Raw genomic sequence first — 25,868 nt, 5'->3', positions numbered from 1 at the left:
GGGCCCCGCTCCCCGCGGCCCAGCGCCGCCGGGCAGCACTCACCGCCGAAGAGACCCGAGTTGTCGATAGGCCCAGGGAAGAGGCCGGGATCGCCCGCGCCGAACATATCCCAGCTGTCGAAGCCCACGTACTTCTTCCACTGCTTGAACCAGCGGCTGTCCACCAGGTACCTGCAACACACGGCACCGGCCGGCGCGGCCCCCTCAGCGGCGGCCCGGCCCGGCCCGCTCCCACAGGCCCCGCCGCCCGGAGGGGAACGGGACGGAGGGAGGGCGGGCGGGCCGGCCGGCTACACTCACCAGGACTCCCCCGGCCGGAGGGCCGTGGCCAGCAGCGGCCCCAGCTCGGCTCGCTGCACCGTCGCGTCCGGCCGCGCCCCGCTGCCTTCAGCCGCCGCCATGTCGCTGCGCGAGCCCCGTCGCGGGCGGATGTCGGCCCGCGTACGCATGCGCGCTGGGTCAGCCTGCTGCGCTCGCCCCGCCCCGCCCCGCCCGCGCGCCCTCTGACGCGATGGGCGGGGCCGCGCGGGGTGGGGGGGGGGGGGGGTGTGAGGCTGGCGGCGCGGCCGCCATCTTGCAGTCGCGGCCTGAGGGTCAGCGCTGGGCCGCCCTGCTGGCCCGGAATGCGGGCCCTTGGTGGGCGCAGCCCTTGGGGCTGCCGGGGCGGGCAGGGTATCTGCCGCGCTGAGGGGCGGGCAGGGTGGGCGCCCCCCTTCCCGGGCCTCTAGCGCCGGCGGGGCGGCGAGCAGGCAGGGCTGGAAGCTGCGAGGGTGCAGGGAGGCCTCATCCCCGCGGCGGGTGGGCCTCGTCCCCGAGGTGGCTCCGTGGCCGAGAGGGTCTCCCGGAGAGGCCTCCTCCAAAGCAGGTGGTGGAAGTGTTTGGTGCGGACTCTGTGGTTTCAGTGTTACCTGCTCCATTTTCTGTGGCACCTGACTTCATGGAGGCCTCTGGTCAGAGCGTTGGCTAGGGAAGGAGGCTTCAAATTGTTACAGGAATAGATGGGAGAATGGGTCTGAGTAACCAGCTGAAGAGCACTCAGGAGTTTTGAAAGTGTCTCTGGAAAGACTCTCCCAAGAAGCAATTTAGGCATTTGTCTTTCAAGTAGCATATCCTGTGCTGTTTAGGAAGCCTGTCCTTCAGAAGTGGGAAAATTGGGGAGGATTCAGATGATGATTTAGAGACTTAAAAACCTGCTTTAAACCTATACACCGAAGAAATCCATTTACCTCACCGAAAAAAAGGCAGAGGGTGATGTGCTGGGGCTGTGACTGTCTGTGCAGGGGAGCACTCTTCTGGGCAGCCAGTGTCCAGCAGCGTGGTGGGCAGATGGGCTCTACCTCCTGCCAGCCAGGCCTGGCAGTGCTGCAGCTATCCAGGGTAAATTGCTAAAGGCCTTTTATGTTTTTGACAGCAGGGCAAGTCCATCTGCTTAACACTGAAAAAGAAGACCCATTTTCTCCTTCCAGTGAGAGTTGAGTCCTGTTACTTACTCCTGTTTTTCTCAAAGGGCAGGGCCCCTTTGGGCTTTAAGGAACTAACACACCCTGTTATGGCAAGATTGGGTGTGTTTTTAAAATGAGTCAGCTGTTCTGAGATAATGCTTATGTGGCTGACCTCACTCTGCTAATGAATTACCTACTCCTAATAGAAAATGCAATAAACAATTAAAATGGTCTCATTCAAAGCTTTCTAATTCAGTACTAGGAAATGACATTATTACAGTTTCACCGTAGATGGGAGTGTCTGTGTTCTCCTGTCTCCTCAAGCACTTTCCTTTCAGCCATTCGGCTTCCTGCCCTTGTCTCCAGCTGAACTAGATGGCTGCTCGCTGCAAGAGTGGCACTGACAGGAACAAAGCCCTTTCAAGTGCCACCCGGTTGGAGGCAGGTGTTTCCTACCTGCCCTACAATGACAATGATCAAAAACAGTGACTAAAAGCTATCTTACAAGTTAGTGGGTGCAACAAAGCTCAGCAGGAGGAGAAAGGGGTTTTAAATAGCTGAAAGAACATTTAACGGGCTGAGTAAGAAAAGTCTTAGGCTCCACTGGACGGCATTTCCATTGAGTAAACACTTCTGAACACCACATCTCATCAGCCATGATTTCAAGAGATGTGCTAGGGTTTGGTGGGCAGAACACTAGGGAACCTGGGAGAGGGAGATAGGGGCAGGAAGAATAATCTTCTTTGCAGCTAGTTAACACTCCTGACAGCTTCAAATACCTGAACTTGCTTAAAGATTTAAGAAGTTGATGGCAACAATCAGCAGCTAAGGGCGGGAGGAGGGGGACCAAACATTCTCTAGAAAGGGAGGGGGATATATGGGACTCTGATATGTAGAAGAATGGAAAAGCAGGGTGAACACTAGCAGGGCTTAGCTGTTTGCAATAAAAGTGTACAAAAAAAATAGAGTGTAGGAGTGTAGATGTGGCAGACACCAGATGTTGAAAGGACAACGTCCTCAAGCCACAGAAGCATCCATGTGTGCTAAAGTAGTATTATTTTAAGGTTACCTTCTGAGTCAGTCTGTTTCTGAAATTACAGAAATAGAACTTGGCCATTTTATAATCCCTGAGGAATCACCTGGGATTCTTCAGGTCTACCCTCAGCATAGAGCTGCTACCTGTAGCGAAACATTTTCATCCCTTCTGGTCACAACACCAAATAATGTTTGGGCGCGAGAGCCTGTGTGGGGCTGTGCTCTTCTACGGGTGTTGCTGCCGAAGGTTTCCAGCCCGCAGGCTGCCCTTTCCACCGCAGCCCGCTTTACCCCAGAAGCCACCTACTCTGGAGAATGCTGAAATGAGACAGGGGATAACAAGGCTGGGAGGCTTTTATCTACACTGCAGAGTTCCTGCTGGGTGTGCTTACACTGGAATCGTTGATTTTCCTGCTGGCATGGCTAATTTTCATCCCGGAATCGCGTCACTGTACTTCTGCTGGCGTGGCTCTATCTGTTCTGGAGCTGCTGCTTTGTTTTTCTGCTAGCACAGCCCCAGCAGCCGGAAGGTAAATAAATCCCTTGGCCATTAGCACTGAATAAGCACGGTGTAAGATGCCTTTCTGACCGGCAGGCTCAGTGATAGACCCTTTCTGGCAGGGGTGCCACTGGAACAGCAGCAGTTGTTGGGATCGGCTCCCCCACGGCGGTGGGGAACAGGCAAAGCAAAGAAGGTCCCACTTAAATGGCTCAAGTTTGGTGAGTCAAGATTGAGGAAGTGCCACAGCTCGTGTGGAGAAAGATTTTTCAATGCAGTGAGTTCCTGCTGCCCATGATCCTCTAGACTCTCCACATATTTCAACATCCTGCATTAACGAGGGAAGTAGATTCAACTGAAAAAATAATCCCCCAAATCAAGCAGCTTCTGCTCCAAAGCTGAAATAGCTACTGAAAACATCCTGTTTTTTTCCACAAAGCCGTACTGGAAGTTAAGAAATAGCCCGGTGAGGATTGTGCAATCCAAGTTCAAAGATCGATGACTCAGGGGCAGCAGCAAGCAGGGTGGAGCCGGCTGTAGGTTTTGCCCCACTGTCTCTCCTCAGACTGGAGGGGGCCCTGAATGTAGGTACAGTAAGCAGTGAATTGGTGAGGTGAGAAGCTATGAACAGGAAAAAAAGCAAAGAACCTCAAATCCCAAGTGTTTTTAAGTATGAAAACAGTGCACTGATGCTTGAAAGTGTTATGCCTTCCCTTTGAAAGCCCGAGTTTCTAGTCTGTGTTGAGTACTCCTCAGTCCAGCACCAAGTTTATACTCAGTGCTATGAGGCCTCGTGAGGAGTGCATTGTAATGCAAACGTGCTTACAGAGCCATTTAAGGAGTGAAAATTTACCTGCTTACTGAGCCACTGGGCAGTAAGATGGCAGGTGAAATTTGGCACAGGCTTGCTATTTTCCAGGGGAAACCAACCCTAATTCCAGCCATTTGGCAACAGACTGTAAACCCAGGATTCCCACGCAGCAACAACATGTCAGGATTATTTTAACAGCTCCATGAAATACCTGTCAGCTCCATGGTTGGCAGGAGTCAAAAAACTGTTAGGGAAGGAATAAAAAGAAGAAAATACTGCCTGAACCCTGGGCACCCGCACTTTGTCACATGCAATTCCAAAGGGCAACAAGGACACTCTGAGGCAAGGCACAGTTTCCGTGGGAGAAGTGGTTGAATGCACTGGTATTCTGCACTGGGAACACAAAAGAACCAGTTCTTTGGGTGATTCCCTGCGTTGCAAGGCACTGGGGATGCACAAAGGTCATACGGGCTTCATGTAGGACTGGGTGACTATGTAGAGATCCGTGTTGGGCTACCACCGATGCAAAATGGGATAGAGACAGGAGATAGCGAGGGGGCAGCGGCTCCACGACAAGGGGAGGGACAGCGGGTGCTCCTGCTCTAAGGTCCCCCCTAGGCATCTGCTGATGGAGGCCAAATGACAAGGTGGGCCTTGGCCAAAGAGCTGTTCTTCCCCAAGCCCTCTGCCAGCACGGCTGGAGCAGCGCAGGCTGCGGAATCGCTCATCTACCTGCCTGAACGGTTATTAACCTGTCGCGGCCTGTCGTTGGTAGCCAAGCTTGGAGTTTGTCAGCCAGTGTAAAATCACACCCTGGCCATGTGCCACCGTGTCTTTCCTCCACAGGCAACCCTCAAGTGAGGTCCAGTAAGCAGTTTTGCAAAGTATTTCTGTTCTTTGCCACCCCCCCGCTCTGCCAAGCTCGTTACGCGCAGGGCAAGATGTGGCACTGGTTCACAGTTTGCAGAGCCCGCAGATGTTGTTTGCCCATCACACTGCCCTAGGTTTGCATTCAGATTTCAGCCTGACTGCGCTATCGCGCTCGAGTGCTTTGAGTCAGCCCCTGTGAGCACCCACACGAGCTGATGAACAGGTAAGATGGCCACCATGCTTTACCCAACTTGCCCGGATTTATCAAGCCACAGCCGTCAAGAAAGTATATGTATTTTTTTTATTCAGAGAATCACAGTAAGCTACTGAGACTCACAGCTGCTTTCCCTGGCATAGTTTCCCAAACATCCACACGCAACTTTTGAAAACATCAGGTACACTTCAAGAATTTGGAAGGTGCACCATCATAAGCAAAACCTGCACGAGACATTGGGATTTCTGCCAGAGCAGCAGCCCCCTGCGAGAGAAACGGGCAGGAGCACGGCGAGCTGAGCAGGAAGGGAGGGGGCCGGGCCGCGAACGCTGCGACGCTCGGCTTTATTCGAGAACATTCCTGGGTACCTTCTGCAGAAGCAATTCAATATCATGCTGGATCTTGATGGTTTCGAAATGCCGGCTGTAGCGTTTGAAGGGCACGCCGTCGGGGCCGATGAGGAACTTCTCGAAGTTCCAGGAGATGTCGTTGCGGCAGACGGGGGACCAGATGATGTACTGCGGGTTGGTCATCAGCGAGGAGGGGTCGTCGTGCGGGAAGGGCAGCGCCTCTCTCAGGAAGGCGAAGAGGGGGTGCGCGTTCTTCCCGTTCACCTCGCACTTCTCGAACAGGAGGAAATTGGGCTTGTACCCGTTGCCGGGACGAACGTGCTCCAGCGAGAGCAGGATCTCCTCGTTCGTAGCATTTTCCTAGGGACGCGAAGAGAAAACCGCCCCGAGCGAAGCCCGTGAGAGCCCAGCCGGGTCGGGCGGCTCTTCCCCCGCTCCCCGGCCCCGCCGCCGCCCCCGCCCTACCTGGTGCCCGAACTGGTTGCAGGGGAAGCCGAGGACCTGCAGCCCGCGGGGGCCGTACCGCCGCTGCAGCTCGTTGAGCTGCAGGAAGTCGCGGGTGGTGGTGCCTCAGAGCGACGCCACGTTGGACACCAGCAGCACCTTCCCCCGCAGCGAGCCCAGCGCCAGCGGCTCCGCCGCGCCCAGCGGCCGCGCCGACATCCCCGCCAGCCCGCCCGACACCGCGCCCGCTCCCGCCGCCGCCGCCGCCATGGCCGGCACTGCGGGCGGGCCCTGCTTCCCGCCCGCCGCTCCGCTCCGCTCCGCCCCGCCCGCCGGGACCCCTCCTCCTCCGCCGCTTACCGCCTCTCCGGGCGGCATCGCCCGCCCGCCCTGCCTCCCGCTCGGAGCCTTCCCCGGGACCACGGGGAGTCTCTACCCTCACCGGCTGCCCCCCTGCCTTTTTCCCCATCCTCACGGAAAGGCTTGGCGTTTTTCTGATCAATTAAAAGCTCAGAATTGGGTGGTTTATGCATCCACGGGTAATAGGCAGGGAAGCGTCACCGGTTCTCAGAAACGCGGTGGAAAAGCGGCAAAACGCAAAGTGGTCCCAGGAGCTAGAACCCTCGCGGTGACAAGGCCACCCGAGTGCCGGGGGCCACTGCCAACGAGAGCCGCTTTGGGGGGAGAAACACCTTCCGTTTGTGCACCAGGGGGGTCCAAGAGGGGCCACAAATTCCCTCCTTCAGTCTCCTTTTATAATTTTTCCACCTCTTTGAGGCTGGTAGAGCCTCCCTTCAGCGGTCGCTTTCCCCATCCCTGGCTTTTCCATTTCTTGCCTTACTGCTTTGGTGTGTTTTAGGGAGTTTTAAATCACGCGGTAGCAACTGCTCTTTTTCTCATGGATTCAAGGCAGCCTGTACCCACGCTAGGCAACGTAGCCCAGCCACTCCTCCACAGGTCTGGGTGCCGAAACATCACCCTCCTCCAGAGCACGCTGTGAAGAGGCAGGTCCAGCACCAGGCATTGAAGTGATGTCCACGGGTGGGACCAACAGGGACCGTGGGGCAGCACACCTCAGCAGGGACCAAGAGCAAGGGCCTCAGCTTCAGCACGGCTCCCACGGGGAAGCGGGGAGCCCCTGCCGAGGCTCCTGCCAGCGTTTGCACCAAGCGAGCTCCATCCACAACAGCCCCGAGGTCAGACAGCTGCTTATCAGCCCTGGCCCCCAGCCAACGCTGCCTGGGCCCCAGAGCACGGGGAAGGGGGGGGGGGATGTACTCAGGGCCCCCCTCTGCTGCTGTCTGTTCTCTTTCATGCTTGGTAGCAAGGACTCATCACAAGCACCAGCTGTCACTAGCAGGCCACCATATAACGCTGCATCTCTGGTCTGGGTTCCCAGGTGACCGCAGGATCTGGTGGTTTTGCTCTTGGCACCTGTCCCCGTGACTGGGAACTGGAATAGCTCCTGGCTGCGTTGAGTTTTGGGGACTCGCCCGATTATCTTGCATCTACAGGGACGTGAAAGTTTTGCAGCCTGTTGCAGCACTGATAGCAGGAGCCACAACAAGCATCCTGAGATCAGAGCAGCCAGGAAATGGCTGATGGGACGAGCAGAGGCATGTGACCCATGTTTGGTCTTGAGTCAATCGACGGTTACAGTCCACGCCGACTCCTCACCCACCCCTTGAGCATGGCAAGCCACGGTGGTTTGAAGAAGAGGAATTTCTCTTCAGGGTGATCTCTAGGGCAGTGCCACAGAGGCATCTCTCCTTTTGACGCTTGCTCAGACTGGCACTTTCAATCCTTAGGCTGGACCTGGGGATTTCATCTGAAATTGAGAGTTTACCTCTGGGGCCCTGCCCTTTTCAGACAAGGCAGGTTAGGGCTTTCCCTTCCTTGACGAGGGAGTTTTAAGGAAACCAAGTGAGCTGAACTTCCTCGTTGGCTCAGAGCTATGCCCTGGGCCTGGACACGTTCTGGAGAGCCAGCTGAACTTGGATCCAGAGGAGTGCGAGGAGCTCCCAAGGGACTAGATGGGCTCAAGGGACCCTCTTTTGAGGTGTGTGACAAGTGATGGTTGTCCTGTGAGGTCAGAAGGTTGCTGTTTAACAGCAACAGCAGTGAGTAACCACAAAGGTTGCAAAACACACCTTCTGGCCTCCTGCTCACATCTTCTCCCCACTCCCGGTACCGAACTCCCTCCCCTAGGCAGGGGGCTGGCACTTGGCTCCTAGCTTTTCCCCTGCCCCTTTCACCCCTCCTTGCCTGGCTGGATCACTCTCTGTGAGCACTGAGCTCTCATTTCCCAGGTCTGGTCTGGCTGTCTGTGTCCTCAGTTTCATCCAGAACAAAGGTGGCCTCCAGAGGTGGCAGATGCAACAGGAACCCAAAGGGAGCCAGGCTGCCAGCCCTGGAAAGCAGGAAGGCTGAGGACAGATGGCTTAATAACCACATGCTCCTAAGCAGGCTTCTGCTCTGATGCCAGTGGTTCAAGGGACAAGGAGAGGGAGCTGGAGCTTCTGGTCACGAATGACAGACAGTGACTTACCAAGACGTCTGAACTTCGAGAAAGGGAGGCCAGGCCTGCAATCCTAACACCAGCTGGTGGACAAGACAGAGGAGATGGGGAGATGGTGCTGTAGGTTAACGAGAGCTTAGATTAAACCTGGGATAACAAATTAATCATTTCTGGGTGGAAGCGCGCCAGCTGATACACAAACCATGAGCTGGGTCTAGAGGAACATGCAGACCTTGCTCAAAACCACTGAAGAGCAGCTGAAGAGCTGCTCTGTAACTGTGACCATAGAGAACTGCAACCCAGAGGCTCTGCAAGACTGAAAAACCCCAGTTTTGCTCAACTGCAACCACCCCCCAAACCACCCAACAACAAAACCCCCCCAAAAAAGGGAACTGCAGAGGAGTGAGCAAGTTTGTTAACAGGGCAGAGAATGACATCCTCCTGGGCAGGCCTGCAGCTGCAGCTGGGAACTTCTTGCTCTGTTCAACCCCGTCACCCCACACGGGCAGAACAGGCACCCAGGAGAGGAAGGAGGGAAGGGTGGGACTGGTGCCACCGCTACTGCCAGGCTGGCCAGACGCTTCACTCCGGGGTGTCTGTGGCTGCAGAGGGAGGACAAGGACCCAGAGGTATGGGGTGCTCCCACAGCCAGGTCTGTTTGTCCTTTGTTGCAGGATCAGTAACATTGTCCAAAAAAAAAAAAAAAAAAGAAAAAAGCAACATTTTTTTTAGGACATTACTCAGATACAGCTAGGTGCTCACTTACACAGATTGTCGTCAGCAGCTGGACTCCCTCCTGCCCAGTCCCATGGGGAGAGCCTCTCAGCTCGACAGCAGCTCTGTAAATACCAGTGCAAGTGTGGAGATGCACACTGCTGTTCTGTATTTCTCACCCAGAAGAAGCAGGAGCTGCTCTCCAGCGTGGGTGCAGCACAACGGCCCATACCTCGGGCCCATCCCTTGTTGCAGCGCTTGTAGGCATCCCTCAAGAAAACAGCATGGCAAGCATGCTGCTGTGTGCAACATCTCACGCATGCTGCAGTGCAGCGTGTGGAGTACACGACAGGGCAGACCAGCACGCTGCATACCATTGCATGCGTCTACAGCAACACTGCTGTCCTCTCCCTTCTTCCTACCTTCCCCTCCTATGTAGCCTCCTCCTGCTCATCCATTCCCATGCTCAAGACCAGCAAATTCAACTCAACTGACGTACTCTCATCTGGTTTGAGTATCTAAAGAAGCTCCCGGGAAGCTTTGCCACTCACCGCAGGGGCCAGGCAGGGCGAGGGATTCCACCTCTGCTCTGCTGCAGCATTTGGAAACCGCTGCGAGCAGCGGGTGGGTGTCACTCACTGGGAAACAAAAATAAGTATTAAAGCCCTTGGAACTGCTCAGCAAATCCTATCACAGCTGTATCAAAAATGGTATTTCTGATTCAGGCTGTCAGACGCTGGGCCAAAAACCCAGAGTGAGGAATACAGACACCAGGATACAGGGAGCTTAGAAAACTGCCTTTATTCTATTAGTTGTTGGAAAAATGAAAATACAGAAAGAGTTTAGTCAGCTGCAGAACAGCAAGAAGTTCACAGGTTAGGAGTCTGATCACTACATGGTAACCAAACTTACACAAAAAGTTTCATTTTTTTTTTTTTTTTAGTTTTGAAACTGGGTCCAGCAATGAACTTAAGGCAACTGAACAGTTCAGAAGCTTTGAGTGTGAGCAGGCTGTCTTTTCTCATCCCTACGGCACGTCATGGAAAAAACTCCTCCTGGGTGTGCAGACCACTCAAATCATTCAAATGGGTCAGACTCTTACAAATGAACAGGGGAAGAGGATCAGCTGCTTTCCATCGGACTTTATTTTCAAATACAGTTTCTTAAAAAACCCAGAACACCTTAACGCAGAGGTTACAAGTAACAGTATTAGGAAATCCAATTATACAAAAAATACTACATCTAAGCTGGGGTAAATAGATTTATTTTTGGTAACATACATTTAAACTGGCACTAATTACACAGTAACTAAAAGGTAACTAACATGAAACCACAGAACCCTCACTTTTCCTTAGCTGAATGGGACTTGGTCATTTCAGAGTGATCACATTTTCAAACTAATGTTTTACACCACTGAGCCATGAAAATCAGATCTTCCTAAATGTGATAGCACTGAAGCTACACTTGATTCCACATACAGCCATGTAACTGTTGTACTCAATTAGAATAGGACGTTAGTTATAAAGTAGTTACAGACCAATCCTCTGTGTTGACAGCTTTTTCTCTTTCTAGAGAGAAGAAAGAAGATAGAGAATTGTCTTCAATTAGCGCCTGGCATATCCTGTGAGTGCAGAAAAGGTTTGTTAGAGGAATGTTGAGGTTAACCTTGGGTGCACAGATGAATTTGATGCAGATTGTTATAAAAATCATGGTTGGCTTCTAAATACTGGTAGCAAGATGACTCGATTTTTAAATCTCTTAAGTAAATTATAGATAATGAAAAAGGCCAGTAATCATACACTAAGATTAATAAACAGCACTTCAAAATTACTCAAGTGCAGGGTGCTGCTTTGGCCATCTTCCTCTGGCCACACTTTATAAGACAAGGCACCCGGACTTTTTCTTGCCACGCCGGGCTTGCAAAGCAGCTCTAGTGGCCATTTCAAAAACCTCCCTCACACCGTCTTTGGTCTTTGCCGAACACTCCATATACCCAAATGCACCAATGCGGTTTGCCATATCTCTTCCTTCTTCGGGTTTGACAGGCTCCTGTAACAGCACAAAAGCAACAGGTGAGAACAATCCAAGACCACACCGGCGTGCACCAGTCTTCCCTTTCCCACCCGGCTTCCCAACAAAGGCAAAGGAATTTCTGGATTAAATGCACATAATTAATTGGCTTGTTAATAATTAATTGCTCCCCTGAGAGTGATCCTTCAAATAATAAAGACAGATTCAAAATAAAATTTGCTCATCTTCTCAAGATGCAGCATGCACCTCAGCCTGGATTACAGAGACAAGCTGTATATTTGCATACTGCGCCAATGCTTGAGGACACGATTGGTTTTCTAACACCTCTGAGCTTGAAGGCTGCAAGACCCTTTGAAACTTGAGCAAGTGATTGCTTATTTCTGAGGAAACATTTATGCAACTCTTTGCCAAAATTGTAACAAAAGCCTATGAACAAATAAAAAAATTAATGCCTCAGTCTTTGTATAAAAACAAATATTATGCAACAGGAGCAAAAATTCCAGGACAGAGCAGAATATCTGCAGTCCCATACCCAAGCTGGGGGTTTCAGACTCAATCTGAAAATGAAACCTAGTAATAGGCCCAGGAATGAGCTACAGCACCTGCAGTTACCACTTCAAAACACCTACCAGCAAAACTGTTTCCTTTCTCATCCTGAACATACAAAATAAAGAACAACTTGAATGTGCATGCACTTGATGTGTTGATGTCTGCTAATTAATTCCTTTCCACCACCTCAGGGATCCAGCTCTCCAGCACAGAGAGCAGCTGACTGTTAGTAACCCAATATAGCCATTTTCATTGTTGAGAATGCGTTTTTCTAAAAATTGAATCTCCAAATATGAAAAAAGAAACACTCAATTAAAGGTAATACATACTTTCTGGTTTCTGTCATGGCTAAGCGTTCATTATGCAGCCCATAGAAAGCTGGCAGCAAGCTGCGGATGCCTACTTAGTGCTCTGGTACAACCACTACACACTTTCTTCATTTATTGTAAGACTATCAGAAAGGAACCTGCCTGCTTCATTTTGGCCAGCTCTCGTCTTGTGTGCTCGTCATTCCTCAGGTCCTTCTTGTTTCCTACCAAGATGATAGGCACGTTGGGGCAGAAATGCTTCACCTCCGGGGTCCACTTCTCTGGGATGTTTTCTGAAAAAAATAAATAGAAGTATGACTGTACTAAACCCCACTTCTGGGGAGAATTTTATTTTAAAGCTTCTACCTGCTGCCTGAGTGCTTTTAGCTTACTAATCTACACTGATGCCCCTTTTTTCTACTCTTAATTTGGGAAACAAATAGGCATGTTCTGGTATTACCAAAAAAGACAAGCCTGTCTCTGGTAATTTTAAGGCTGAAGGACATCTGACCTCTTGGCTTCTCTACATCTCTCAGTAGCTACTTGACAAGGGTTAGCATAAGGTACTTCAAAGAACAGCATGCAGAATTCTGAAGTAGAGTGTTATGGAGTATTTTGCTTCAAGAGAAACATTTTATTTATCTCTGGAAGCTAAAGATGGGCACAGTCCTGAAGCATAAGTTTTTACATGACTTCTTCCTTTTAAAAAGCAACATCAAACAATGACTCCGAACTCTCCCATTAACTGTAGCAGAAATGTTGTTCTACACACTAATTACAGATGCGCAGAAACAAAGACATTGTGTAAGTCATTTGCAGATTTGCCATTTCTCCCTATCTGCAGCAAATGAATTTATGCTCATATACAAGAAACTTTCCTCCTAACTTCCCTACATGACTTTTTAAAAAATGGAGCAGCAAATGGAAGACCTGAGGGCTTTTGAAAGCAAAACCTTGATAAATTCTATATAGCAGGAAGTGCTGAACAGCCCAAAACATTTGGCTTTGCTTTCAGAAGCTCTCAAGACATCTGAGATTCACTGGTGGATGTACCTGCAGGCTACATAACCCCTTTTTATCTTCACAAAATTCCATTCAGCTTTTGAAGAGACGTTCACTATTATGGCATTGTTTTCTTGCTTGAAAGAACAACTTAGACAAGCATTTTGAAGCCAGTTTTTGCACTACAGCCAAAACAGCAACTCTGCAGCTGCACCTGGAGTGTTCAGGGGGCACCGGCCTCTAGATGCTGCACACCTGAAGAGCCATCTAGCAGTTCACTGCTCCCTCCACAGCTTCCAGGGACACAGGCGCCCTGATACTGGTGAGCAGGAAGGGAGGAGAGGGAGGCAAAAATAGCCAAGATCAGGCTTGACTTAATTAAACCCCCCTCTCCCCCTGCCTCCAGGTTCGGTAACCCATCTTGTTTTCCAGGGCGGTCAGTTAGTTAGCTCTCCAGCTGCCAGGGGAGTAGCACGTGCAGTAGAAGTAAGCACAGCTCAAACCCTGTACATAGGCGTTAACAGCCGCACCAGGCATGACCACAGCACCGCTGCCAACTAAACCTCAAATGGTTTCGGGGGGACACAAAGACAATGAAAGATGTATCTAAACACAGGATCAGGTGGAAGTGATGAAGATAGAGATCAGGATTTCCCAGATACCAAGCTGGCATTGATTTTTCTAAAAAGACACTTTCACACCCAACTGCCCATTCAATGGCTGCTACCCTTTGGAGGCAAGGCAGGAAATGAGACTGAGCAGCCATCAAACATTACCCCTGTCAGACTGTAACACCACTGTAACATCTTAAGCAATATTTTGTTTGCTCATTTACTCAAACCTTCTGTGAATTGTGGCAGGAATGGTATTTTTCAACCATTGCGGTAGCTGCATTCAGGACTAATCCTTCCATTAACTGTATTTCTGTGCTTCCTGGATCCTTTTTGTCTCATTCTTGTTTCTTCCTAAGACACAACTCTGGGAGGCAGGGTTCATCCGTAAGATAGAACAGAGGTGTAGTAAAAAAGCCTCTCTAAGGACAGCTTGCAGTGATTGCGATCACCCTGGCAGTAGAAAACTCCAAAGGATTCAGTGGTTTAATACATTTAAGAGAGAACTGGTATCCCATTTGTGAGTGCCAGTTAGAATAATTTGACGCCTGTCATTAATAGACAAAGCAGAGGGGTCTCTCACTTTTCCTGGCTAGGAGCTGCCGAACGCACGGACATAATTTTGACCCATTACAAACACGTACCAGTCAGTCACTGTACAGAAGGTTCTTGTCAGAGTACAGTTGGTCACACACACACAGAGAATCCATGTGCCTAAAGATCTACCTTAATGTTATCTGCATTCTAATAAGAAACCTCACAAATAGCCACTAGTGAACAAATCCCACTGGTGAGAATCAAAGTTCCAGAGACGTTGAGTCTTAGAAATAAGAGTATCTCTGTCTCCTGCTCCTTACCCTCCTCAAAAACGTCTTTGGAAGATCAAATACATCAATAACTGTGCATCAGATTTATAAATCAATCAGTAAAGATTTCAGTCTTGGACTCCACACAGAAGAGGTTCCCATCTAATACACAGATTTTTGTAAATGTATGGTTTTGGAGCTCAGAAACCATAAATCAGGCAACTCTTTTCTTCTCTTTTCTCCATCACAAGCAGATGTCAGTCACTGGAAAGCAGACTAGGAAGGTATAAATCTCCAGCCTCTGATCATTTCCACCAGTGAGAGAGCCACCCTCCAGTGTAGTTCTAGCCAATTTTTTTAAGTCACCAAGCAGAGCGCAAAAAACCCCAGGTTATTTGGGACCAATAACTCAGGGTGTTTCAAGCTGATGTCTCTTGAATAAATGGGGGAGAGGGGGGAAAGGGATGAAAACACAAAGCGAGCTTTCCCATTTACATAGAAATGAAGTTACTCTATTTTCCTGGATACCGTGTGGTCTTGAGTATGTAAGAACCTGCAATTTCCAAGGAGAAATTAAAAAAAAAAAAAAAGTAAAATAAAATCAGAATTTGGGTGGGCCATGCCACTCGGTGGACACCTTATGTACTCACAGGGCTCCTGGACACAGCAGAGTGCAACTACAGCCTCCCTGTTTGCTTGGGGTGGCCAAGGCAGCAGCTCGCAAGGGACAAGCACACCAGCACTCTGCCTTGGCCCACCAGACAACGTTGCCGGGCTGGGAGTGCTGATGTAGGCCAGGGAGCTGCCTCCCTGCTATGTGTTGCTCAAATTATGCAGCAGCGCCCTGGGTCAACAGAGTGTGCTGCCAAGGCTTTCAAAATGCCACTCAGCATCGCTGAAGACTACAGGTTCCTTTAAGATCTTAATGTCTGAAAACTATACATTCAAACCAGTACGAATTTTGAAATTAGGAATACTCTCAATCATTACAGCACATGAAAATATATTTTACAGCACAATTTCCAAGGGGAATACAGAGACACAGAGAAGTGGTTCTGATTCAATTAGTGATCTACTTACCTAAACTATCAGGACTATCAATTGAAAAACACATAAGTATAACATCAGTATCTGGATAAGAAAGCGGTCTAAGTCGATCATAGTCTTCTTGTCCTGCTGTATCCCACAAAGCCAACTCAACCTGCAGAAGAAAGGTAATGCAGTTAGCCAGATCACCAGGGAGGTTTTGATTCAGAAGCCAGTAACCCAAGAGAAGTGGATAAAATATTGCAGTCAACACCACTCAAAAGGAAGAGACGACAAGACAAACCACTTTGACAGGAGAAGTATTAGAAATTTTACGTTCCATAACTCCAAAAATCTTTTCTTTATATCCATGACCAGTGTTAACTCTCTGAAAGGACATAAAAACTACCAGCAGAAAAGCAAGATGGAAGAATTGAAGGGAATTGGCTCCAAAGGGCTGGGAATCTCTCCGATAAGCATTCCAGAAATACCAGTTTTCGGTGAAAGTGGACTCTCTAAGTATGTGCTTTTTAGGATTATGTACATTTTCAATTAGTTTATAGCTGGAACCTGTAGTGACTAAGAAATGTCAAGATCAGCTGACATTTCCACAACAGCAAATGCAGTGCTTAAGCTGCTCATGCAATTTTTATTTAGATACCGGCTGCATATAGCTGATAGGGCATGACTCCCATTTAGAGACGCAGAGATTCAGGCAGAAGGGAATGAGGAAGTTTGACTAGGTGACAAAAGAGAGAAATGGATATAATACATATTTTAAACGTAGTCCTTAGAGTCTAAGATACAACATAGAAACTGCAAAAACTGTCACTTGGGGGGGAAACGTGATCTAATATTAGTCTAAAAGTAAATTTTTTTTTTTTTTTACCCATTCACATCACGGGAGAGAAAAGCTCTTTTCAGACTCAAATAGCATGAACTATCATGACTAAAACCCACAAACAGTCCATGCTTGCAACAGAAGAAAATCAAATCTAACATAAAGCCCAAAACTAGCTCAAAAAGTTTTTGCTCAAATCAGGATCGAAACCGAGCAGTATCAATCAATCTGTCACTGCATTTGAACTAGAACTGACTGAAAGATGTTCTGACGGTAGCTGAACCCAGAGCAAAGGCACATGTCACAGCAAGGGGCGAACAGGGAAGCTCAGCACAGTCAGCATAAAAACCTGCCACACGCTTGACATGAGGACCCATGGCACTGAGGTCAGCTCTGTGTGATTAGGATAACAACACAGACATATGCCATGGTTGCTTGAAAGGGTTTGAAAATAGTTGAGCTTTCAAGGTGCAAAGTTTCTGCTTTGTGTGCTTCCAGAGTATCCTGGAAAGTGACAATTTTACACATCACACACTGCCCTGCATAACATAAGTGCAGAAGGCAACCTATCCGGTGTTCAGAGAGCAGCCTTCTAAAAACTGCCTCTTGGAACAGGTGTCTGGCATGTTTATTTGTTTGGCAAGCAAAAGGACTCAGAGGTCACACAGATTGAAAACTGATTTTCAAAGTACTTAAAGCTAAAATGAAATATTTTCATTATTAATTTACTGAAGCACAAACTAAAAATGAAGCTCAGTGAGCTGTGGGTACCCTTGACTGCTAAGAATTGCATTCCTTCAGACAAGTAGGACAGATGATGTTGATGTACACTACAAGAATCAAATCCCTTTGAAGCTTGTCAGTCATCTGTTCTGAAGAGAATCCTGCACATTGCCAGGAGTGGGTATGAACACAAGACTCTCTGCAGGAACTAGTCTTTGTTAATCACAATACCAGGTCCCTATCAAAACAGGGACTCCACTACGCAATTCCAAAGGGTAGTAGCCCTGTGTCCTCAGTGTGTAGGTGTGTCTTTGAATTGCTCCATCCCCTCCCACCTACTGCAACATTTTACTTGGAATAACTGTATGTTCTTTAGAATCTCAACTTGTATAAGGTTAGAAACAGGTTGTTAAGCAAACATTGGATATGAGCAGGTTCTAGCAAGGCCAATATTTTTTCCACAGGAATATGCTTAAGATTTAAAAATATATTTAAAACATAAGGACTAAGCATGTGTACTAACCACTTATTAAAGAAGCATAGAGATCTCCACACTATTCTGTATAAATCCGAGTTCATTTTGACTGTTACAGAAGTGTACATACCTGCTTTCCATCCACTTCGATATCTGCTACATAATTTTCAAAGACGGTGGGAACATACACTTCAGGGAACTGGTCTTTGCTAAATACAATCAGCAGACAGGTCTTTCCACAGGCACCATCACCCACTATAACCAGCTTTTTTCGAATGGCTGCCATAGCTGAAAAACAAAACGACGACTTATTAATTCTTCCACTACAGTTTTTAACTGAGATGCTAATAATTAACAACCACTAAGTCTTCAATTAATAAGAACTTTTAAATTGGGTCTACATGTCCATTACAGAGACAGACAGGTATCTGGAATCACGTGAGTTCAAATTCCCATCCTTTTGAGAAAAACATTCCCCAGCACTTGTCAACATACTGGTGAGCCGCAGCCTGATTTGCCATTTATTGACCTATTCTAAAGTTTGAGATAGGGACATCCAGAGATAGTGAGTAAGCAAGCAGCACCGTCCAAGAGCACCTTCTGAAAAGTGTCTTCTAGGTAATCAAATAAGAGGTGCTTCCGTTCAAGGGCAGTAACATTTTCTTGTCATGCTGAGTTGTCTGAACCACAAAGTGCTGGTCAGCTGGACTGAGGAGCATCTGCTGCCACATCAGAGCACCAACAGAAGGATCTCAAGGTAACCAGCCTGTTCCTTGAATTACAACCACCATACTGCAAAGGATTATGGAAGGACACATCCCACTCCTCAATCCGCTTTCCTGGACATCTCTGTTACCAGGTTAATATAGCCTGCTATCAGCTTACATTAAGTAAAGGGTGGGACACAGAGGAAGACACCACCATGGTGCTCCACACAGGTCTCTCCTCTTCAATGTATTGATCTGTACCAGCACCGTACAAATCCACGGGTTGCTTACTTGCAACTTTGGCCTCAAAAAGACGGTGCGAAAGCTTGAAAAGGTTTAACAAAAGCCTCGAGTCAGGGTGGGACTGAAGGAGATGATTGTGTTGGATTTGGCAAATTTCTACAAAGTCACAAGTGGCCCAAGTAGTATGACTGTTCATCATCACTTCCCACAAACAAATGCAAGGGGGGTGATACAAAGATAGTAGAAAAAAGTTCAAGTCCACTAGAAGGCAATGGGCCTTGGGAACTCCCAACAAGAGGATGTTATTGACACAAGAAATTTATACAGGACCGGGCAAGTACATGGGAGAAGCTTCCTATGTGAGTTAAAGAATGCAGAAACTGCATCTGCCTTAGAAAATCTCCATAGTAAAAGTACTTTGAGGCTGAGAGAGTACTTTGGGAAGCACTATAAATGTGCCTCCTTTCTTCTTTCTTTTCCCTAGGCATTTATTTGTTACCATTGCAGGAACAAGCCAGAGATTTAGGGAGTGACTTGGCTACAAGGGACTGGAATGAGGACAGAACCATAACTACTTTCTTCTCCATAACATAAAGGCACTCCGGGGAAGCCACTTAGTCATCCCACGAAGCTTCCTGGAAATGGAGCAAACAGCAACACCACCATAATACCTACCATTGCATGACCAAAATACGACAGAGAGAGCACCCTTGTAAGTTAACTTTCGCCATGACAATCTCAGTACAAAGCTCTCTGAGGATGACTAGGGCTGCTGGCAAGGGGAAAGGGCTTGAAGAAGCACAGAAGAGAATTAAAGCACATAGCAAAAACATTTTCTCCTCTCCATCTCTGCTCTTGCCTTATGAAATTAAGTAAAAAGGTAGAACTAACCATCTAAAAGCAACCTTTAGTACTATTAGGTGATGAAGAAGCAGTGGATATTAGAGAGATTCTGTACTTCTGCTCCAGGTGCAAACAGAGAAGGACCATTTCAGCCCATCAAGCAGCAAGGGCTCAAGGACTTGTAGAGCACAGCTTTGTCAGACACAACTGCTCAAGTGATCCAAATCTATTTCTAAAATGGGCTTCTTTCACCTTGTGAATATATATGTACGCACATTCAAGTTATTTACCTTCGGGATTTGGGGTTATTTTTACATTTGTGGAAGGTTTAAAATGATCCAAGCTTTAAAAAGGTTTTCTTTCAGTGGTTTTAGATAGTTTTGAATACTTTCTAGCAATGGTAATATTTGATTTTTATAGAACTGGAAATCATCTGTCCTCTGTACCAAGTCAAGATCAACTACTTACAAGTTCTACCTACTGTCAGCTTTGTCTAATCTGCCCTTCAAAACTGTAATGCCGAGTCCTACAAAACATCTTTATATTTACTATTTACTATGAGAAACTTTCCTCCAATGTGTATTCTCAACCTTCTTTGATGTAATGTAAGCCCATTACTGTTTATCCTATTTGTCATGGGCATAGGAGAATAGATTATTCCCTTTCCCTTGTGCAGTTGAGAATACATGCCTTCATTTAGTCTTCTCTTCAGGCAAAACAATTCCAGTTTATTCGTTGTCTTCTCTGTAAATCATATTTCCTAGGCTCTCCTGTTGCTCCCTGCTGGTCACAGTCCAATTGGCACAAATATACTGAAGCATGGAGCTCAAAAGCTGAATCCAGTATTTCACCTTGGGCTTTACGAACATTAACTAGAGCTGAAGGATTATTTTACTGACCTGCCAGGATATACTGTTGCTTAAAACACCATACTGGAATTGTAAAGTGTATGTCTTCCCGCCCCCCCCACTTCCTCCCCAGCAGACAACACTGTTGATACATTCAGCTTTTAATTCATGATTAACTCCCAGATCTTTTTCATTAGGACTGCTACATAGCAAGTTGCTCTCTACTCAACACAGCTGAATGTTCTGCTGTCATGCTTTCATTTATCCTTTCTCTGACTGATGTTTTATTCTACCTCCGAGTTCTAGTTCTGTCCTCAAGCTTAATCATAGCCTCAGATGCAAGTCTAATAATCATGACTCCCAGATAATTATCTGGGTCATTGATGAAACCACACTGGAGACAAAGTGGCTGGATGACGGAATGGGATAACCTGTCCTTCCTCAGTATCCTCCCTCCTTCTCCCTTCTGTGCTAGCAGCTGGGGCTCTGGCCCTTGATCACTTGTTACCTGCAATAGCACCTAGGGTAGGTGACCTTTTTGGCATCATCTATGGATAACTGTCTTTTTCTGTGGATTATCAGATCAACTCTTCCTTTATCTTCCTCTAAATACTTCCGTCACTCTAGATATTTTTTTTAAGTGTTCCTTGCCAGTTGAATCTCATTTTATGCTTTGGCCTTCTATATACTTATGCCTAAGGTCTCCAAGAAAACTGCAATTCTGTAAAAAAAAATAATCACTTAATACAGTGCTTTCTATAAACTCTTTCCTAAAAAACCAGCTTGAAAATTTTATATATATATATATAAAATTATTTCAGAGTTTTGTTTGATCTCTCTCTTGAGAAAAGCCTATCACGAAACTCTCCCTGCCTGATCTTTCCTGAGATCTATTGACATTATTTGGATCCAACGTGGAAGACCGCTCTGTCAGTCAAGGTGCCCTTCAGCAGTGTATGCTCAACCACTTCCTTCCCACTGCTTGGGATCCACCCCATGAGATTCTCCCCTGTTCACAGTCTTCTATGTGCAGGACGGTCACCAGGACATCTCAAACCTGCTGAACAGTCCCTTCCGTCTAGTCCATCAAACACCTAGGTAATTAAAATTCCCTCATCACCAACTTCTAGAGGATCCTGACAAGATGCTCACAAAAAGCCTCAAACACCTTATCTTCTCTTGGTGACCTATGGCATCCTCATCTTTTTTACTGTGGTTTCACCTTCCAAAGCATTACCACAGAAGAATTTCTTCTGCATAATATCCTTGGAACAAATGTGTTGCATAAAATTCAATTCAGGATGCAAAGATCACCACTTATATCATTGAAGCTTTCACTTACCTCGAAAGCCCTAGGAGTTGCTTTTGATTTGCTTACCTCAAGCATTCTCCATGGCATGCAGCACAGGCTGAGGCTAGTTTGTTTATGGACCTCAACACATCTTCAGAAACAGCTCAGATTATAAATGCTGGGTAGTCAGAGATGCCCTCAGGATGTCAGGTCTGATCACTGGATAGACCCCTCCATCCACCTCGGAAGGAAGTCACCAAACATCACAACCACTTGCTTCTTCCTGACATCGGTGGTTACAAACTTTACAGCTTTACGGTACTTGAAGTTTCTTCTCTACTGGTGAGGTTGAACCCCTACTTGCTGCCAGAACAATATACTTCACTTCTATTCAACATGTGGGTGTTCAAGGATGGAACACTGCTGTTGGGCATGCTCCCAGCTTTCTTCTCATGACAGATTCATCTTGTCTGTACCACTGAAGGACTCCATGTGTATGGAAATTGCTCTAGTGGTGCTACATGTCCAAAACCCCCATATTCTTCAAATTTTAGCAGATACCTGGCCACAGCAACAGCATCCCATAATCTGTGCATTAAGCATATTTACAATAATAATTTCCTATTTTAGAGAACTCAGTGTACAGATCAGCATCTTTTAGCTAATTATTTTTAGTTAAAATAAATACATTCCTATCCAGTGGGTAGCTATAAGGGATTTTCAGGCCTGGCAAATACTCAGAAAAGCAACATCTCTGTAGTACAACAGAGAAAAAAAGTGATTGCTTAGAACGGAGCTACATCTTAGTGGTACATATCACAAGGACAACACTAACAGCATTCACAGCAGTCGGGTCTTTCTGCTGCATTTTTACATGCTCTGGTTTTCTTAATCAAGTATTCTGAAGCCTGGAAATACATCAAATTTGGACCAGCAGTATGTTTTGACAGGAATCAAAAAGCACTTTGCTAGCCTAAAAAGTTTCATTTAAGATGTATGGTACTTAAGTTACATGCAAGTTAGTATTTGCTGCAGTAAAACCTGTCACCAGTGAGTATGTGTCTACGTTTAGAGGTAAAAAAAATCCTGTATGAACTACCTAAAGGATATTACAAATAGACCAAATCCAAGCCACCACTACCTCACTGTAACTGTAACTCACAAGTACTACACATTCATCCTTTTATGCAATGCATAGAGCTGGGAGAGACCAATAAATCCAGAAAGCTGCTGGAACAGCATCACTGACAATGCACACTGAGCAAGAAATATTCTATCCCAATTAGTGTAACAGAATGGCTGCAGTGATCTTTTAGGGGAATCTGTGCCGTCTTCTGCAGCAAGATGACAGATCTGCAATTTTTTCCTACTCTTAAATAAACCACTCCTCCCACCTTTGCATTTATAGGATTCTTAAAACCAGCTAGTCTCCTAGATTCAAAGTGGAAACTCACAACATGACTCAAGTGACTCATCTGAATGGAAGAGATTCAATTATGACATTTCCTCAACCTAGGCCAGTGCCTTTCACAGGTATTACAAGAGCTTTAAACATCGTTTACTCAATCCCACTAACATCACAGGAGGTTACAACACAAGGAGCTCCTGTTTGCTGAGAGTTGCCACACTAATATCCTTGTTACATGAGGCTGCTATTTCTAAGTGCAGTGACGCTCCTAAACTCATGCAGCATAAAGCCCTGCTTGTTAAGAGAATCTAGCAAATACTCCAGAAGAATGAGAAATGGGGAAAATACTTTTTTCCATGTTTTAAAGGTACCCCCCCCCCCAAGTATTATTGTTTACTGCAATGGAATTTGCCTCTTCTCTTCAGCACGCTATTTATTTTTCCAAGGAACAACATTTCCAGTGCCTCCTCTCCTGCAAATCCCAAGGCCACACAGCACGAGTGAAGATTGTGGACATACTGTTGACATTCTGAAGTTGGATAAACTGGTAACAAACACGCCAGGTTTGCCTGTCTCGCTCTGGATTTCATCCTGGAGAAAGTAGTAAGGTGGAAGAAACAGCCCTTTACCATCGCATAGGTATCCCGACTAGATTAAATTTCAGTTACCAATCAATTACTACCAACTTCACATTGTCTGCTATACCATACAGGCAGATCTCTTGTATAATGCACAGTTTTGTCAAAAAAGATCTGGATTACTGCATATGTGAGCAAGCACTCAGCAGAAGCAGTTCAGCAGGACCATTAATGATGCTTCTGATGCTGAGAGGGGAAAAAGTCCTTTAAATTCTTTCCCACCTAATTTTGTTGAAGTCCTTAAAACCAAAATGTTGGAAAGCGAGGATTTTGAAATCTTGTAAAGACTGCTTTGCTGCTGACTCCTCCACACTCAGCACTTAAGCAGTTTGCTATTGAGCGAATTACAGCCTGGCACTCTTCTCACTTGCTTCATTTCCCCCTTCATTCAGTCAACCCTGTCCTGGGCCAGCAGGAGGAACAAGAGCAAGGCTGAGGGACCAGAAGAGGAAGCCCTGCTCAAGTGTCCCCCATCCCGATCAGTCAAGCCCTGCCCTCTACCTACCACAGAGGAGAACTGCCTCTGCACCAGGAGCTGAATTGACTCTTAAAATATACTCACTTTTGTTCAAGTTTGAGGGGGAGGAGGAATGAGTTTCCCCAAAGACTCCAGTGATGAGGAGGACATGGATGAGCAGGCTTTTCCCAAAGTTTTCTTCTGGCTGTTTAGCAAGGTCTGGCATCAAAACTGAGAACTACCAAAACAGTTTGGAGCAGAAAGCAGATCAGCCCAAAAGCAAATAGGTCTCCTTTTACAGCAGCTGTATACAGACAGTGAAGAAACTGAGATTGAATACAGAGCATTTGGGTGGGGGAAATGATCCAAAGACCATGAGCAGAGAATGGGGAGGGGGCAGGCAAACAGGTGAGGAGGAAGATGGCAGGAGGATGTTACTGCCCAAATCCACCCTCCTCTAGAGCAGAATCCAGGATTCCCACATCTCCCAGCTGGTTAATTACCAACAGGAGGCAAGCGTCTCAACCTTCTCCTCCACTGAAGTCCCAATGGAAAATGTCAGCAACTATACATTTTGTAATTTTTTTTTCTCCACTATGCTTTTCATTAGTGAAAGTATGTATAAACAAATGTCAGAAACATTGCAGTTTGCTGTTGAAATGCTATTCATGCTACCTTAAATCAACTCCTTTGAGCATACATAAGCCTATGTGTGCTATCATGCTATTTTTTTTTCCACATAACTCATACAGGATGAGCTATGCTCTTAAATAGCGATCATTGTGAAGTAAAGGAAACTATGACCCCAATTCACCTCTTGCAGAAGTTGCAAAATGGGTAGCAAACAGCCATGGGACTGCAATAAGAGTAAGAAAAAAATAAAAAGAATAAAAAAGGTGATTCAATCACATAAAGGAGTTAGATGCAACCCATGCTTCTGCTACAGGGTTCCTAGAAGATCCTGGAAGAACTACATACACCAAAACATGCTGCAAGTGACCACTTATTTATTGTCTTTATTTCTGAAGACATCCAGAAGAGAACTCATCTGTACAGCTGCATTGAAAGTAAAGCCAGATGAACTCCATACTCAGAGTGATGGTGCTTGTTTGGCACCATGTATGAATTGAAATCAAGTATTACTAGGGTAGAAATATAGTTCAGTTACAAGCCACTGGAATACAAACACTAAAAACATGAATGCAGTCACCACTATAAAGGAGACAGTCAACACAGCTTATTTCAATAATTGAAATTTACTTAATTCTGTGCAAATTTGCCTGTGGACACTTGCATTCATAAACTGATAAGCCACATTATTTAAAGCATTGCTAACAAGGCCTTTGGGAAACAACTATATTTATATTCCTTACAGCACATAAAGCAGTTTGACAGTACTGCGAAACAGACCTATTTCCAACTACGGCACTATGTGGGAGTAGTTGGTAAGGAAAAGATATCTGCTGGGGTTTTTTTTGAGGGTTACATGTGAAATCTAACACTTGAAAAAAAAGTCCCAAAGCTGGCAAAGCACAGGGCAGGCTACTGACGTTGCATATTAAATGTAATCCACAGTGAAACAGAAATTTTCTATTATAAAATTGAAGTACAATCAAAAAAATTACACAGAAGGTCAGTGTAGTAGCCAACGCGATTAAAATACTGGACATAGGTCCTTCAGGAAAGTCCTCAGACAGGGTAAGGAGAGCATTCAGCTTTCTGCTAGCAGTTTACTCAGACTGTGTGTTAACCATGCTCAAGTCTGGCAAGTTTTACTAGTTTGGGAAAAGTGCTTTGCAAACATAGCTGTGTATTTCCAGAGCCAGCTTTAAACTGGGAGCAGTATAGCTGTGTTACAACCCTAGCTAATAAACCTCACCCGGTCTCAGCTAACTCCACAAATAACCAGCTCAAGCCTCTTTGTACCACATCACCAGAACTGGGAGCAGTGTCAGCTTAACTGCATTAGGTCTTAACAACACTAGTCCAGTGCCAGCCCTGGTGAACCCTTAATGACTGATGAATTTCATACAGTCATAAAGAGTTATCCAAAAGTACAAAATTGGTGTTTCATAGGCATGGGCATACAATACATTTCAGTTAAGCACAGTGTGTTGTTTATGCTGCCTCTACGATGGCTGCGATAGGGCAGGAGATACCTCAT

The 25,868-nt window shown here is 46.6% G+C and overlaps 3 protein-coding genes and 1 long non-coding RNA gene across 9 annotated transcripts in view; 1 reads left to right on the top strand and 3 right to left on the bottom strand.

Annotated features, from left to right (window-relative positions):
* The window catches only part of USP4 (ubiquitin specific peptidase 4), a 52,991-nt gene extending 52,542 nt beyond the window's left edge, over positions 1 to 449 (bottom strand). For 5 of the 6 annotated variants that reach the window (XR_005930942.1, XM_030043677.1, XM_041118684.1 and 2 more), the window contains exons 1-2: positions 301 to 434; positions 44 to 171 (exon numbers count right to left, since the gene is read on the bottom strand). Coding sequence is in view for 5 of the 6 variants with exons in the window: in XM_030043677.1 (XP_029899537.1) it covers positions 44 to 171; positions 301 to 401 (229 nt within the window). In the remaining variant the exon portion in view is untranslated. Of the gene's footprint in view, positions 1 to 43; positions 172 to 300 lie in introns of all 6 variants that reach the window. The other variant, XM_030043676.1, reaches the window with a different exon arrangement.
* Positions 450 to 4,944: 4,495 nt separating this feature from the next.
* GPX1 (glutathione peroxidase 1) lies at positions 4,945 to 5,975 on the bottom strand. The gene is made up of 2 exons (XM_029996307.2): positions 5,687 to 5,975; positions 4,945 to 5,581 (listed from the first exon to the last, which is right to left on the bottom strand). Exons 1-2 carry the CDS (start codon positions 5,933 to 5,935, stop codon positions 5,216 to 5,218), a joined length of 615 nt encoding a protein of 204 aa, XP_029852167.1. The 5' UTR covers positions 5,936 to 5,975; the 3' UTR covers positions 4,945 to 5,215.
* Positions 5,976 to 6,496: 521 nt separating this feature from the next.
* LOC121232469 overlaps positions 6,497 to 25,868 on the top strand; it is a 21,209-nt gene continuing 1,837 nt past the window's right edge. Inside the window, exons 1-2 of the long non-coding RNA XR_005930935.1 lie at positions 6,497 to 6,581; positions 15,252 to 15,256. This is a non-coding gene — a long non-coding RNA (uncharacterized LOC121232469). The remainder of the gene's footprint in view (positions 6,582 to 15,251; positions 15,257 to 25,868) is intronic.
* RHOA (ras homolog family member A) overlaps positions 9,674 to 25,868 on the bottom strand; it is a 26,363-nt gene continuing 10,168 nt past the window's right edge. The window contains exons 2-5 of the mRNA XM_030043626.2: positions 17,400 to 17,557; positions 15,285 to 15,405; positions 11,948 to 12,078; positions 9,674 to 10,946 (exon numbers count right to left, since the gene is read on the bottom strand). Coding sequence (XP_029899486.1) covers positions 10,773 to 10,946; positions 11,948 to 12,078; positions 15,285 to 15,405; positions 17,400 to 17,555 — 582 coding nt within the window. The 5' untranslated portion in view covers positions 17,556 to 17,557 and the 3' untranslated portion in view covers positions 9,674 to 10,772. The remainder of the gene's footprint in view (positions 10,947 to 11,947; positions 12,079 to 15,284; positions 15,406 to 17,399; positions 17,558 to 25,868) is intronic.

This window comes from Aquila chrysaetos, chromosome 20, assembly GCF_900496995.4.
Source record: "Aquila chrysaetos chrysaetos chromosome 20, bAquChr1.4, whole genome shotgun sequence".
Lineage (NCBI taxonomy): Eukaryota > Metazoa > Chordata > Aves > Accipitriformes > Accipitridae > Aquila > Aquila chrysaetos.
This window is presented reverse-complemented; position numbering and strand designations above follow the sequence as displayed.